The 13964-nt window shown below is 29.1% G+C and overlaps 1 protein-coding gene across 1 annotated transcript; it reads left to right on the top strand.

The window, feature by feature from the left end:
• Positions 1-6911: 6911 nt before the first annotated feature.
• Positions 6912-9568, top strand: LOC125812483 (B3 domain-containing protein Os01g0234100-like). The gene is made up of 7 exons (XM_049491964.1): positions 6912-6941; positions 7076-7144; positions 7629-7663; positions 8243-8393; positions 8489-8695; positions 9337-9418; positions 9501-9568. Exons 1-7 carry the CDS (start codon positions 6912-6914, stop codon positions 9566-9568), a joined length of 642 nt encoding a protein of 213 aa, XP_049347921.1.
• Positions 9569-13964: the final 4396 nt, after the last annotated feature.

Genomic DNA, 13964 nt, shown 5'->3' with positions numbered 1-13964 from the left:
TAGAAGTATTGGCCAATTTTTTTACATTGCATGCTATTTTTTTAGTTAGACTTGATAGATTATCTTTTTATCAAATGTTTTAATAATTTTATGACATTATATTTATAATATTAATCTTTCTGTCAAACATGATGTACTTTTAGTTTTTATGATTAATTTAATTTAATTATACTAAATTGAAAATATAAATGATATTTTTTTATAATATTAGTTAAGAACATATGTTTATTAATTAATATATTTTCAAAAAGCGATATATATCTCAAATGTACAATTTAATATCATTTATAAAGACTCTTATTTCTCTGATATAAATCTTACTAATTTATTTATAAATGCTTTAAGTTTGTGTTAACCTTAGATACATGCCTAATTTTCATTATGTCTCTCATGCCATCCATGTTCTGTGTGGTCTTTTCATATTGAACAGGATGGTACCAAGGTTGTTCAATATGTGAGTCTGAGAATATAAAGTTCACTAGCTCAAGTTGGCTCTATGGATCCACTATCTCAATTTCACAACTATGTCTTCATTGGTAACTAGTTCGAGTTGGTTATATGAAGAGAAAATACATAATTACCCAATCGAACTTATACCTTTTTTTTAAGTAGACACCTTAAATTTGTGGAAGTCCTATTACCCCACGAAACAATTTAAATCCATAATAAATACACCCTTTTGGTTCATTTTCACAGTATCCGTGTTATCACAAAATGTGGGTGCGTGAAGGGGTATTTATATCTTCAAACCAATGTAAAAATGTCATGTGACACTCTAAATTTGAATAGTATATGTTTTTTTACTTTTCTTTTTCTTTTTTTCAACTTTCTCTTTCTCTTTCCTCTTTTATTCTTGTTCACCCCCAATTTCATCCCCTTAAATTTTCTTCACCAATTTCATCCCCTTAAATTGTTCCTCACCTACCGGGAGACCCCTTTCATCTTGCTTGCCGCCGCGGATCAATCTCCAATGAAGTCATTACTATTTTATCATTTAATAAACTCTAACCCTCACCATTTCTAAAATCACATCATCATCATATTCAAAATCACTATACTGATGATTGGATTGAAACTCCATTAAAATGGAGCTTTATAGTTCTTCTTAACCAAAAATATAGACAATAATTTCAATTTTTTCTAAAGAAAAATTACATATCAAGAAGGGGCGTTGCTTGACTATTTGCAATGTCAAATGTGTGTCGATTACAGAACAATGAAAAGAAAACAAAAAAATAAAGAGCATAATCTTTAAAAAAAAAAAAAAAAAGGCAATCACAGTAGCGAGAAAATAGTGAGAAGCACACATAGGTCAATACCGATTTGATGGTCTTTTGTTTAATTAATTAAAAATTCGTAGTCGGTGAAAATAACTATCAACTTCGGCCTAGCAACAGAGTCAAAATTGTCAGATTTACGGTCCAATCCATAGGGATAATAAAAAGGTAAACTAAGATGAATAAAGTAAAAAATAAAAAGTAATTTAATGTAAATGGGATTGAAAAACTAATTAATAAAAAATTAAATTGGGGAGTGGGAGACACGCGCATGTCCTGAGAACACAGGTAGTGTTAAAATGATATATTTATTATGGATGTAAATGATTTTATGGGGTAATAGGACTCCCAAAAACTTCAAGTGTCTACTTCAAAAAAGGGTATAAGTTTGATGGGATAATTATGTATTTTTCTCTTATATGAATCAATTATCTCAATTTCACTCAATTCATGTCTATTTTTAATCTTATAGACAATGCAGCTTTATTGATAAATTTATATTAAATTTGAATTAAATCTTAAATTCATAATACCTTGACTAAGTCAAATTACTGATTAATAAAGTTGGATTAATATTTAAGTCAAAATTATATGACTTAAATCAAGTCCAAATTACATTTGGACCAGTCCATCAAGTTGACAAGATGAGCCCAACTCATGTTCTTCAAGCCTAAGGGCCAAAATTACTTGGACCAAAATACATCTAAAACTCTAGTTCAAGCATATATAAAGAGGTCTCCATAAGACTCTGCAAGTCTTTCGCATACAAAGAAGTCTCTACTCCAAGTGTTAAGCCGCAAGTATTTTCATTAAGTCAAGAACAATTGTGAAAAGAAGAATAAGGGGATTACATATATTTTCTTAAATTTTTTATAAAGATTGTAACCTTCACATAAGTTCAAATACAAATACTATTGTTTGTTTGTTATTTCCCTTTTGTTGTATTTCAGGAACGGAACTTTAGACGCATACAAATTCAATAATAGAAAATCTTAACCCTATGAGCTTCTGTTTAGAAGTTAATTTTGGGATGAGTGCCTCCTTTGATTGTTGAGATAACATGAAGAGACATTGGTAACCAATTTAATGGGCAAGCAAAGTTCAAAAACAAGATCAATTTTTAAATGGAAATGTAGTTCAAAGCATGTATGTGAATGCAATTATAAACTTATTGTTCCTTTATTTTTTTAACCTTCTATTGTGAAAAAGGTTATTTTTTAATTATTTAAAAAAAAAAAAAGTTTAAACAAGCCTTAGACGATGGTGTGATTATAAAAAATTGAATAAGTGCTAAAGAAAATTTTTAAAGTTAATTTCTTTCATAATAGTGTGGTTATAAAAATTTGAATAAGTGTTAAAAGGAAAAAAATTAAGTCAAATTCTTTCTAATTATAAAAATATGACATTTTTTTTTGACAAACTAAAAAGAAAAATGTATTACTTTAATTGAGATTGAAGAAGCAATTTCTTGCTCTAAATTGGAACTGAGATAGTAGTTTTGTTGCTCTGAATTAGGATAAAGGGATCAATTTTCTTGCTCATTTAAATTCTCTAATACTTCAATACATCCTTGATGGAAGTATCGTATTTTCTTATTTTTCCAATGTCAACTCGATGTTTGTATTAGCGTTCAATGAATACACTTGAGTATATGTCTCAAGTAAAATTTATAAGTGTTCGATGAATACAACATGGATATGTTGCATCTCAAACCACAAGCTTAGTGGATTGAGTGATACGGACAAATGAACACAAATTTTGATTTACCTATAATCGCTTAAACATCTTATCATTTTTAAACTCATTAAACTTTAATTTACGTATAATCACTTAAACAGCTTTATCCTTTCTAAACACATTATCCTTCAATATATTCTCTTAATGTGTGTTGCACTTTATGATTTATTACAAAATATATGATGAACTTCGTATTTCTACTGTTTTGTATGGACAAATAGTTTGCAAATAGCTTAACAGTCCTGTTGGCTAAGGTGATGACTATAACTACATCATCACTCATGCTAATTCTGAAATCATATACAGTCAATATATTGCAAATGATTTTATTTTATTGGGTATTATTTCTAGACTAGAATGATTTTACTAGAAAATGTACTTATGCTCTTATGCACATATATGGTACATGATAGTATTCTATTTATGCAAACACTGTTCAGACTTTACTTACAAAATTTTATTTATGAAAATAAACAAATTTGGCCTTACTTATGTAGCACATGTACAAAAAGTAGTACATTTTTATTCTTTAACTTTTAATATATGTGATCATAAATAGTCTATTTAATTTTCTTTCCCCTTCTCGACCTTGTAGGATAAAGTATGTCTCTTCAAAAGTGTAAAATTTATACATTTTCTCTCTATCGAACAAATAAACATTACCTTTTTACAATGCTGAAAATAAATTTTTAGTGTCCTATTTGAAGGCACAATGTTTGGATAGATGCCTTAACATGTATGTATTTATTTGGTATTTCTCAGACAAATACAGTTCTATTGATTCCAAAGGTGACTCTCCAGTCGAGAGCCTCAATTTGTAAGCCAATAATCTATTGACTTTATACTTTAGGCAGGTGAGACATCTATAATTACTTTCTCTATCTTATTGAGATATTTGTATCTATTAATTTGTAATACTGAAAATTTAACAAGTATTTTTACTAAATTTCTTGTAACTCAGGTTGCCTTCTATATTTCTTAAAAGATTCAAATTTCAAAAGAGACGCAAACAAAATTTTTATTTGAGAGCACCTTCTGAAGCCACTACTTGCTATTTTCAAAGCTCATGTATTTTTAAAATGACCCATTCGATAGATACATTTATTTTCAAAGTTCATGTATTTTTAAAATGGCTCATTAGAAAAAGTATGTTATATCACAACTCAACTCAATATGTCGGGCTCGTACCTACAAAAATTAAACAATTATTGAATGGGAAGAATTCACCAGCAACAATTGCAATATGGAACTATCAAAAAATAGAAAAACTAAAGAATCCATTAAAAGATATTGGAGCGAACAATACCCCGCAAACAAACATTATAATAAAGTCTAGTTATGAATAAAATTTCCAAAACTAGCAACAAAGGTATGAATGAACACATGCATGACTTCAAGATCTCCACACTAACCTTTTTCACAAATTAAGAGATTTTGGATTTAAAAAAAAATCAGTGAGAGGAACAACTTTGTTTCACTACACATTTTTGAAAAGGTACACCTTATAGTACCCTTGATAAAATTGATAAATATTGTATTCGTGCTAGCCCTTATAGAATTCATACAATATTTTACTTTGATCGAATTTAGTATTTTCAAAGAGGATCTACAGAAAAAGATTACTATGCCGGAGTATTTAAGGCTAGCCATAAGAGAGGCTATACAAAGTAAGGATGTTGACACTGTATGACGACATCTAGTATTAATTCTCTTTCCACACAATCTAAATGTACATAAATTCTGAAGATGAAGATCTAGAAAGGAACAATTAGATAAGAACTAATTTTTCTTATTGTCTTTTTATATATATATAAATACGTATATTTATCCCACAATTTGAAATTTATTTGACAAATAATTTTTTAAAAAGTGAAAATGAAACTCATGAATAGACATTTTATAAAAGATGAAGACACTGAGAAAGGAACAATTTGAAAAAGTAAAATATCTAATTATCCCATGAACTTGGTACGATATATTCATGATTAGTGTTTTAAAACATAGTTTGAAAGCTTGTTTCGAGGTACGATAAATGCTATATTATCTCATACACATCAAAACATTTTTTTTTTACATCAAAACCTTTTATGCTAAATTAATTTGTATTGTAAATCAAACAAGCCCATATATGAGACCCAAGAAAAAGAAAAGCACTATCAGTTGGGACACTTGGGATTTTTGCATGGGGTGTATTAAAATTTAATAGTTTTTGCACAACTTCTATATACCTATAAAATATTTGATTAGAAACCGAATAATTATCATACATTAATTTGAAATTGTAAAAAAATTCATAAATTTTGAATCAACGCATCCAGGACACATGCTATAAGTACCTCGTTAAAATAAATTAGTACTATATTGAAGGTCTAATGAATAATCGTCTCTATTCATGAAAGACACGTTCTATTCTGGATTTAAAGACGTGTGACAATTCTCTAATAGGTTCATAAGAGCAGTGGCGTACACATAATTTTTATAAGCGGCGTCACATTTTAATTTAAAAATATATTATTAAGTCATATTAAAAATAGAATACAATACAAGTAAAGTACAATCCACGTATATATCCCTTGGCTCGATGAATTTTCATTTTTGAAATAGATTCAAATAAATCTCATTAAAAGTAATACTCCCTCCGTATTTTTATTGGTCCATGTTTGACTTGACACACCCCTTATGAAATAATAAATATAGGGGTATTTTATTATATCACCCTTATTAGTTATAAGATCGGTCAATAAATAGTGTTTAATTGCAAGGGTAAAGTAGACACAAAATTGTCACATATATCTTAATTATCCAAACTACAAAAGTAAAGTTGGATATATTGAATAAATAATGATGAACGGAGGGAACATTAAACACTTTTTAAAACATATGAATGGAGTATGTATATATTAGGCACCAAACAATTGAGGTATAAAAAATATGACTGGCTGGTTCAAAATTTTGTTAATTCATACGAGGTGAAAAAATAAAAATAAATGAAGTAGAGGAGTATTGAACAAAAGACCTTACGTTCACAATTGAGAAATCAGACCAACTGAGCTGGAACATCTCCTGTGACAAGTAGTGTCACTTTATTAAATATTATCTTTTATTTATATATATGTATTTAATAATTTTTTGATTATATATATGTATATAATAATTTTTTCCAACGAAGCCATGTCACATGACACCCCTTACTATAACATAAATCTACCTCTGTATAGCATATTTTAAATTTTATCCTATACAAATAATAAAATAGGTTAGTCAAATTTATATTGTTGCTAACCTATGTTATCAGTCAAATTTCATTTTTTTTCCTTTTTTTAAATATCTAGCTGTTTACAGAATTTATCTATTTTTCGAAAGATTTTAAAACCCAAATCTTTATATTCTAAAATAGCTACAGATTTATCTTGACCCAAAATATGACTGTTGGGACTATTTAAATATTTCAGTTTTTTCCTAAAATATGACCTTTGACTATTTTAATATTTTAAAACTTGACCCTAAATATAACCTGTAGAACTATTTTAATATTTCAAAACTCACCCAAAATTTCTACTTTATAAAAAAAGTCCCCCATATGTTTGTGATCCGCAACTAATTCATATCTATTTTTCTCTCTTTTTATTTGTTTGTGTTTGATTAAAACAAGGGTCTTTAATTGACTAATAATAATACATATATTTTTCTTTAAAAGAACAACTTTGGGAAAAGGGAATAAATCATTTCAAACCTAGTACTCTTCCAATCAATTCCAATTTTGGCTTCAAGGTCTTCCTTACTTTTCCTTATAAATACAGTATCATCTCATTTCTCCACTTCATTAGTTCTTTTCGGTAAAAAAATACCCAAAAAAATTCTATTTGTTTTTCCTCACTTTTTTTCTTTTCTTCTAAAATGAAAAGCCGAGCTCGTTCTCCTTCTAAGGTACTCCGTCTCCTTCTGCTACAGTTTTCATTTTATGATTTCAAATAAATTGTTTTAATTCTTTTATTTGTGTTTTTTTTGCTTATAATTATTGATCCATGTTTTTTTGTTCTTTCATTTGATGGCTTAATTAGAAAAAGGCGTTGTCAATCAATCAAGGGTTGCTCAAGAAAAATGTTTTGCCTCCCAATAGAACCAACAAGGTGAGAATCATTTTTTACTTTGTGCTTTGATAAATAGTTGACGGTTCTAAAAAACCTCTATAGAGGTAAAGTTAAGGTTTGCGTTTGATCCATAAAAAAGATTTTATTTTTATTTTTATGAGGTAAAAGTGTGATCTGTGTATGCTCTATCAGAAATAATCTCTTTATCTCTACGAGGTAAAGACAAGGTTTGTATACGCTTCATCAGGAAAAACCTCTTTATTTTTACGAGGTAAAGATAAGGTCTGCGTATGCTCCATCGAAAATGACCTCTCTATCTTTACATCGTTAAGATAAGGTCTCTGTACGCTCCATCAAAAATACCCCTCTATCTCATGAGATAAAAGTTCTATCTACATATGTTATATCCTCTCTAGTCCCTACTGATGGGGTTATACTGAGTATGTTATCATTTTGACAAACTAGTACTCTTGTACGGAAGTACTTTAAAACTAATTAAGATACTTGACATATACATTTGCAGGTGGAAAAAAGAGATAACAAGAAGGCTCAAATGTGGTAAGTGGAGAAAATGCAAAAATAAATTATATTAATAAAAAAATAGGTGTTTAGACGTGAATTTTATGATGTTTTAATTTTTTTTAATTGTATTTAAAGTTGAGCGAATTTTTCTTTTTTTTTTGAAATTGAAGTTGTGTTTGGATATGTATTTTATTTGAAAAATGTTACTCTCTCCATTTTAATTTGTTTGTCATACTCTTTTTGGTTCATTTATTTGTCCAACTTTTCTTTTTAGTCCATTAAAAAATGTTTTTTTTGTGAACTCTTTAATTTTAATTTTAGACCACAACATTCAAAAGTATTTTTTTTACTTTCTTAAACTTTGTACAAACAAATAATTCAAAATGAAGTGTATACAAGTTTTGAATCAAACCTGAAAACTCAACTCAAAGTTGGAGTGAGAATTTGACTATGAATAATCAAACAATCTATTGAATATATATATATATATATATATATATATATATATGTCTTTTTTTTAAAAGAGGATAAAAGAATTTTATGATCAATTGGCTGTTAGTATATCCTGGTATTATTATCTTCTTTAAAAATGCTTTTTATTCTCGATTTTACTAGCATTAGAAGGAAGGAACAGACAAACAACTCTGTTGATATAAGCTCATCAGCCCAAGTGCGAGCCGAAATATTTGAAACAACTTTACCTGCTGAATTTCCACATTTTCTCAAATGTATGCTCCGTTCCCATGTCACTTGGGGATTTTGTTTGGTAAGTAAATTTCTTCTTAATAGAATTAGGCAATATTGAAATTGTTTTTGTTTCTATTTAATCTAGTCTTTCTTATAGATATTTTTATATAACAGAGCTTTCCAAAAAGGTTTTGCGTTTCTCATTTGCCAAAACATGATGGCAATATTGTTTTGGTGGATGAAGATGGAGATGAATTTTCCACCAAGTACCTAATTGGCAAAAGCGGATTGAGTGGGGGGTGGAGAGGTTTCTCCATTGCTCACAATCTTGTTGAAAATGATGTGTTGGTCTTCCAATTGATTGAGACTTGCAAATTTAAGGTAACACATTTTAAATGTTTAAATCCTAGTAATTTTGTTAAATCAAGAATTACTTTCGCTTTATTTATCCTAAATTTAATTAGTATAAATGAATTACCACACAACCAAGAGAGAAAATATTAGAAACATAGATATTTCTGATAAAGTAGGAATGACCCCCGTTGTGGAGAAGATGAGAGAAACGAGACTAAGATGGTTATGACATGTGAAGAGAAAGATGCATAGATGTGTTAGTAAGGAGGTGTCAGAGGTCGACTATGGTGGATTTGAGGAAAGGTAGAAGTTAGTCGAAGAAGTATTAAGGTGAGGTAATTAGACATGACCTGACATACCTACAACTTGCAAGGACATCACAAAGTTCGAGGATTAAGGTAGAAAGTTAGTAAACAATAGAGGCTTGCCTAGTTCTCCTTATCAATGTTATTAGTATTACTCTTCTATATATTATTCTTTAACTTTTATTACTTGTTTTTTCCTTTGTTTCAATGTCATATTATTTGTTGTTGCTATTCCATTACATTTCTTCACCTTCAAAAGGTGGGGGTAAATTTATGTACCATCCTCCCCTTACCCCATTTGTGGAATTACATTTGATATGTAATTATTGTTGTTGGGCCTAATAATAGTTTTTATTGTTTTAGGTACACATTTTACGAGAAAATTGCTTGTCACCAATTGATGTTGCTGTTGTTCTTATGGATTTTATTGTTGAAGCACACAATGGTATGATTATAAACAATATATTTTAATTCCTATCACAATCAAAATGTACATTCTAACTTTCTATTTGCTTATATTATCTCAGAAGATCAAAATGAAAAGATGAATATGTGTGAAGCAAACGAGGATAAGTATTTGGAGCCTCATGAATAAAGAAAGTTAAGCTCGTTTTGCATGAAAGAAAGGTGAGCTAGGTGAAGCAAAAGAGGGAATGTTGAATCATGAAGAGAAGCTTTTGAAAATGAAACATACAATAAAGAATGTGAGATTAAGGGTGTAACAAAGGAAGATGCAAATTTTGGACTCAATTTCAAGGCACTAGCCGGTAGTAGCTGCTCAATTTTAAATATTTATTTATAAAAAAATGATCCTCATTAATAATATTAGTGTAGAATTAGCTCGTCGCAGGAATGTAACTCTTCCTTAAAATGGTCTCTGCTATTTTTTGTGAGATTATATATTCTATCATATCTTTTTTTCAGTGTAACTGAGTAGCTTTTATATGTAGTAGGAAGATGAATGGTGACTAGTTGACCTACAAGTTAATATTATTTCTATTTTACTACATGTCACATGTGTTTTGACTTTTATTCTTTTTTATTTGTCGACCCAATTTTTTTTTCTCCTCGATCGTTGTTCACATATAAAAGCAAACTTTTAAAATTTGTATATTTTATTCTTTGTCCAATGTACAACAGGTTTGAGTTTTTCTTTTATATGTACATATGAGCGTATTTTTATGAAACAAAAAAAATTTACTTATTTCGAGATATGTCATCTCTTTGAACTTCACTTGTAATAATACATCAAGTTTGTTGTTGGTGTTACATCAAACCATTTGTAAATGTCTCGCCTAGGGGAGAACACTGTTGAATTCTAATTGTGTCTTTAAAACATTTATTCACACCAAGAGATTAACAAATTTTAAGATTTTTCTAAGAAATGTGGAAGAAGGTTAGGATTGATGACGAATGTGAAATAAAAATATTATGCTCGTTTGGATATGATTTCTAACCATGAAAAAATTCACATTTTGTGAAAAATATTTTTTAAAAATCAACTCTTAAACAATTTTATCAAATTAGCAAATTATAATTCACAAATAAGGTGATATAATATTCTAATACACTACAATAATAAATTATTGCATTTCTCTAATTTTTGATAAAAAAATATTTGTGATAAACATGTTATTGCAAACTTTCAAAATACATACATTATTTTTTATAAAGATTAACTTATTGAATAAATCAACTTTCATAAGGTAGGGGCAAGACTATGTACACATTACCCTTTTTGGAACCTACTTGCGGAATTACACTAATTATGTTGTTGTATTCGCTGATCGGCATAACTAGTTATTTTTTAATATATCCTCCCACATCGTACATACGATTTCTTTACAACAAGCTTGATTTTTTTTTTCTAAATTTTAAATGATGGATTTTATGTGCAAAATGTATTCTTCTGGGACAAGTTTTACATTTTTTTTAAAAAAAAATAATCACAAATTGGATTCCTGAAAGTCTTTTTTGCCTTTTATGTATAAACTACTTTATTAGACATACATCACTACCATATATACTAATTTCACCTCTATTTTCAAACAATTACATATTACCACTTTTTATATTTTATACCATATATTACTAAAGATACAATCAAATACCCGCCTCTCTTAAAATTAGAATTGATTAATTATCTTTACATTTAAACTCAAAATTAACATTTTAATTAAAAACAAACATCTTTAACTCAGGAAATATGATTTAGGGTAAAACTCTAACTCTTTCTCCTCCATTGATCACGGATTCGTGAGAAGAAACACTCCATTAAAATGGATGTTCTACATCGTGTCAACCTACACGTCAAACTCTTAGCCTTGGATTTTCTCACTCTTAAACCAATCCCCACGTTCCCATCATTTTTTCTCGCAAGGGGAGACACCTCTCATGCACAAAATGAATATCAAGTTCGTCATTGCAGTTACATACTCAACCAAGAAACTTCGCGTCACTTCTCCCGTCGGATCTAGGCGCTATTGTTTTGTCTTGTATCCAAGTGTTGTCATATGTATCTATCTTTTATCATGTATCTTAATAGATTCAAATAAACCTCATTAAAAGTAATACTCCCTCCGTATTTTTACTGGTCCATGTTTGACTTGACACACCCCTTATGAAATTATAAATATAGGGGTATTTTACTATATCACCCTTATTAATTATAGGATCGATCAATAAATAGTGTTTAATTGCAAGGGTAAAGTAGACACAAAACTGACACTTATATCTTAATTATCTAAACTAGACAAGTAAAGTTGGACAATTATTTTTTAGTATATTGAATAAATAATGATAAACGGAGGGAACATTAAACACTTTAAAAAAAATATGAATGGAGTATTTATATATTAGGCACCAAACAATTGAGGTATAAAAAATATGACTGGTTGATTCAAAATTTTGTAAATTCATAAGAGGCGAAAAAATAAAAATAAATGAAGTAAAGGAGTATTGAATACAAGACCTTAAATTCACAATTGAGGCATCAAATCAACTGAGCTGGAACATCTCTTGTGACAAGTAGTGTCACTTTATTAAGTTTTATCTTTTATTTTATATATATGTATTTAATAATTTTTTCCAACGAAGCCTTGTCACCTGACACCCCTTACTATAACATAAATCCGCCCCTGCATAAGAGAACACATAGTATTGTTATCGAGTTCATATTGAATGAAAAAATCGACAAAACGCGACCTAAAATTAAAAGGCAAAACTAAAATGAGAAAAAAAAAGGAAGACAAAAGGTCGTGCATACCTAGAGTGTCTTTAAGTTTAACAGGGAATTTCAGATGAGAGCTACCATTTTGCAGAATATTTTTTTTAAAGCTAGGACAGAGAATAAATCAATGGAAAGGAATAAGGATATATCATATACTATATCACGTTGAACACATATTTCATAGACGAAATACACACGTTATTTATAAAATAACTAGTTAAATTACCAAATTAACTCTATTTGTACCACCATGGGTTGTGGTGCACTATTGAGAGTGCTTCACCCTTAACCAGAAGTCTTGGGTTCGAGCCGCGTCACCCCCGAATGGACCCTGTAGAACGCGATTCGAATTTAATCAGAGCTCCAATGTGGACTCCGAAAACTGGGTGGGAAAAAATAAATAAAACAAACTCCATCTATGCAATCCTCTTTACTTTTGGTACACCAATTCAAATTTTGGCTTATAAATGAAAGATGGGGACAAGACAAACACAATTCAAAAAACTATATTATATATTGTGTTGAAAATACTTTAGGTGCAAATTTTATTCATTATTGAAAAGACATATATAATAACACTTGTCTTTCCATTTATTGCTCATTCATGCTCAAGTCTTCTTATACTTCATCAAAAGTATATTTTTTTCTTTCTAAAGCTCACTCTGATGATAATATTTAGCCAAATGCATAAGAACATAGGCATTCTTTCATCAATGAAGATAATTCATTTGCATAAAAAAAAGAATGAAAACATAAGTTACGAATATGTTTACAGCATAAAAAATAAATTAACACAAAATTCAAAAACATTTTACTGGTGAAACTTTTTTTAGCTTTGTTAATCTTTTTTGGATTGGCGAAAAAAAATTGAAATAAGAATTTATATTGATTTATATATTGAAGTTTCGTTACAATAGCAAAATAAATAGAGATTAGTAGTCTCCCTTTTTTTTTGGTTTCCCACCCGATGTCCGGAACCCTCATTGGAGCTCCGACTAAATTTGGACCGCGCTCTGCAGGGCCATTCGGGGGTGGCGCTCCTAACAAGATTTTCTCCATACCCAGGACTCAAACCCAAGACCACTGGTTAAGGGTGAAACACTCCCATCAGTGCACCACAACCATGTTGGTGACTAGTAGTCTCCCTTAACTAGTTTAAAGGTTGCTCTTTGAGCGATGCGGATTAGAGTATCGATTACTGGTTTAATAATTAATAATAACTTTACTAAACTTAGTTGCATTCTCAAATATCATATTTAATTCAAACAAGAAATGACAATTTTTTTTTATATATCTTAATTTTCTTTTTTTTTTTCTTCTTTAAGTTAAATCAACACTTAACTTTAATTCATAAAAAATAAAAAATAAATGTTGAAACATCTAGCTCTACATCACAATCTTCACTTGGTTCATTTGATAAATCAATGAACTCTTCATTAACATCCAATCCATCATATTTTATTATCTTGTTTTTGAGAAAGACGTAATTTTCATATTTGTATGAGTTTCTCCAAATTCACCCTCTTGAAGCTTGAAAGTTTTTTAATTCTCTCTTTTTAGTTTTGCAGCTCTATTTTTCTAAATTTTTTCAATTCTTCATCAATTTTACTATCATCATAATTCGAAACACCATTTATTTTTCTTCAAGGTCAAAAAAATCATCAGTTATTTTAAGTAGTTGTTCATTATCTTTTTACCATGAAATGGCCGCATACTAGTGCTAACAGTGCTCCTGCCCCTTCTTCAACAATTATACGTTTCA

This window comes from Solanum verrucosum, unplaced genomic scaffold (genome assembly GCF_900185275.1).
Source record: "Solanum verrucosum unplaced genomic scaffold, falcon-dt-bn FXZP01000120.1, whole genome shotgun sequence".
Lineage (NCBI taxonomy): Eukaryota > Viridiplantae > Streptophyta > Magnoliopsida > Solanales > Solanaceae > Solanum > Solanum verrucosum.
The sequence above is the reverse complement of the archived record's forward strand: the minus strand, read 5'-3'. Positions and strand labels throughout refer to the sequence as shown.

Excerpts from the sequence above, each read along its gene's own strand:
- LOC125812483 (XM_049491964.1), top strand. The coding sequence starts at position 6,912 with ATGAAAAGCCGAGCTCGTTCTCCTTCTAAG. Across the intron at positions 7,664-8,242 it reads AACAAGAAGGCTCAAATGTG|CATTAGAAGGAAGGAACAGA; the intron begins GTAAGTGGAGAA and ends CGATTTTACTAG. Across the intron at positions 8,696-9,336 it reads TTGAGACTTGCAAATTTAAG|GTACACATTTTACGAGAAAA; the intron begins GTAACACATTTT and ends TTATTGTTTTAG.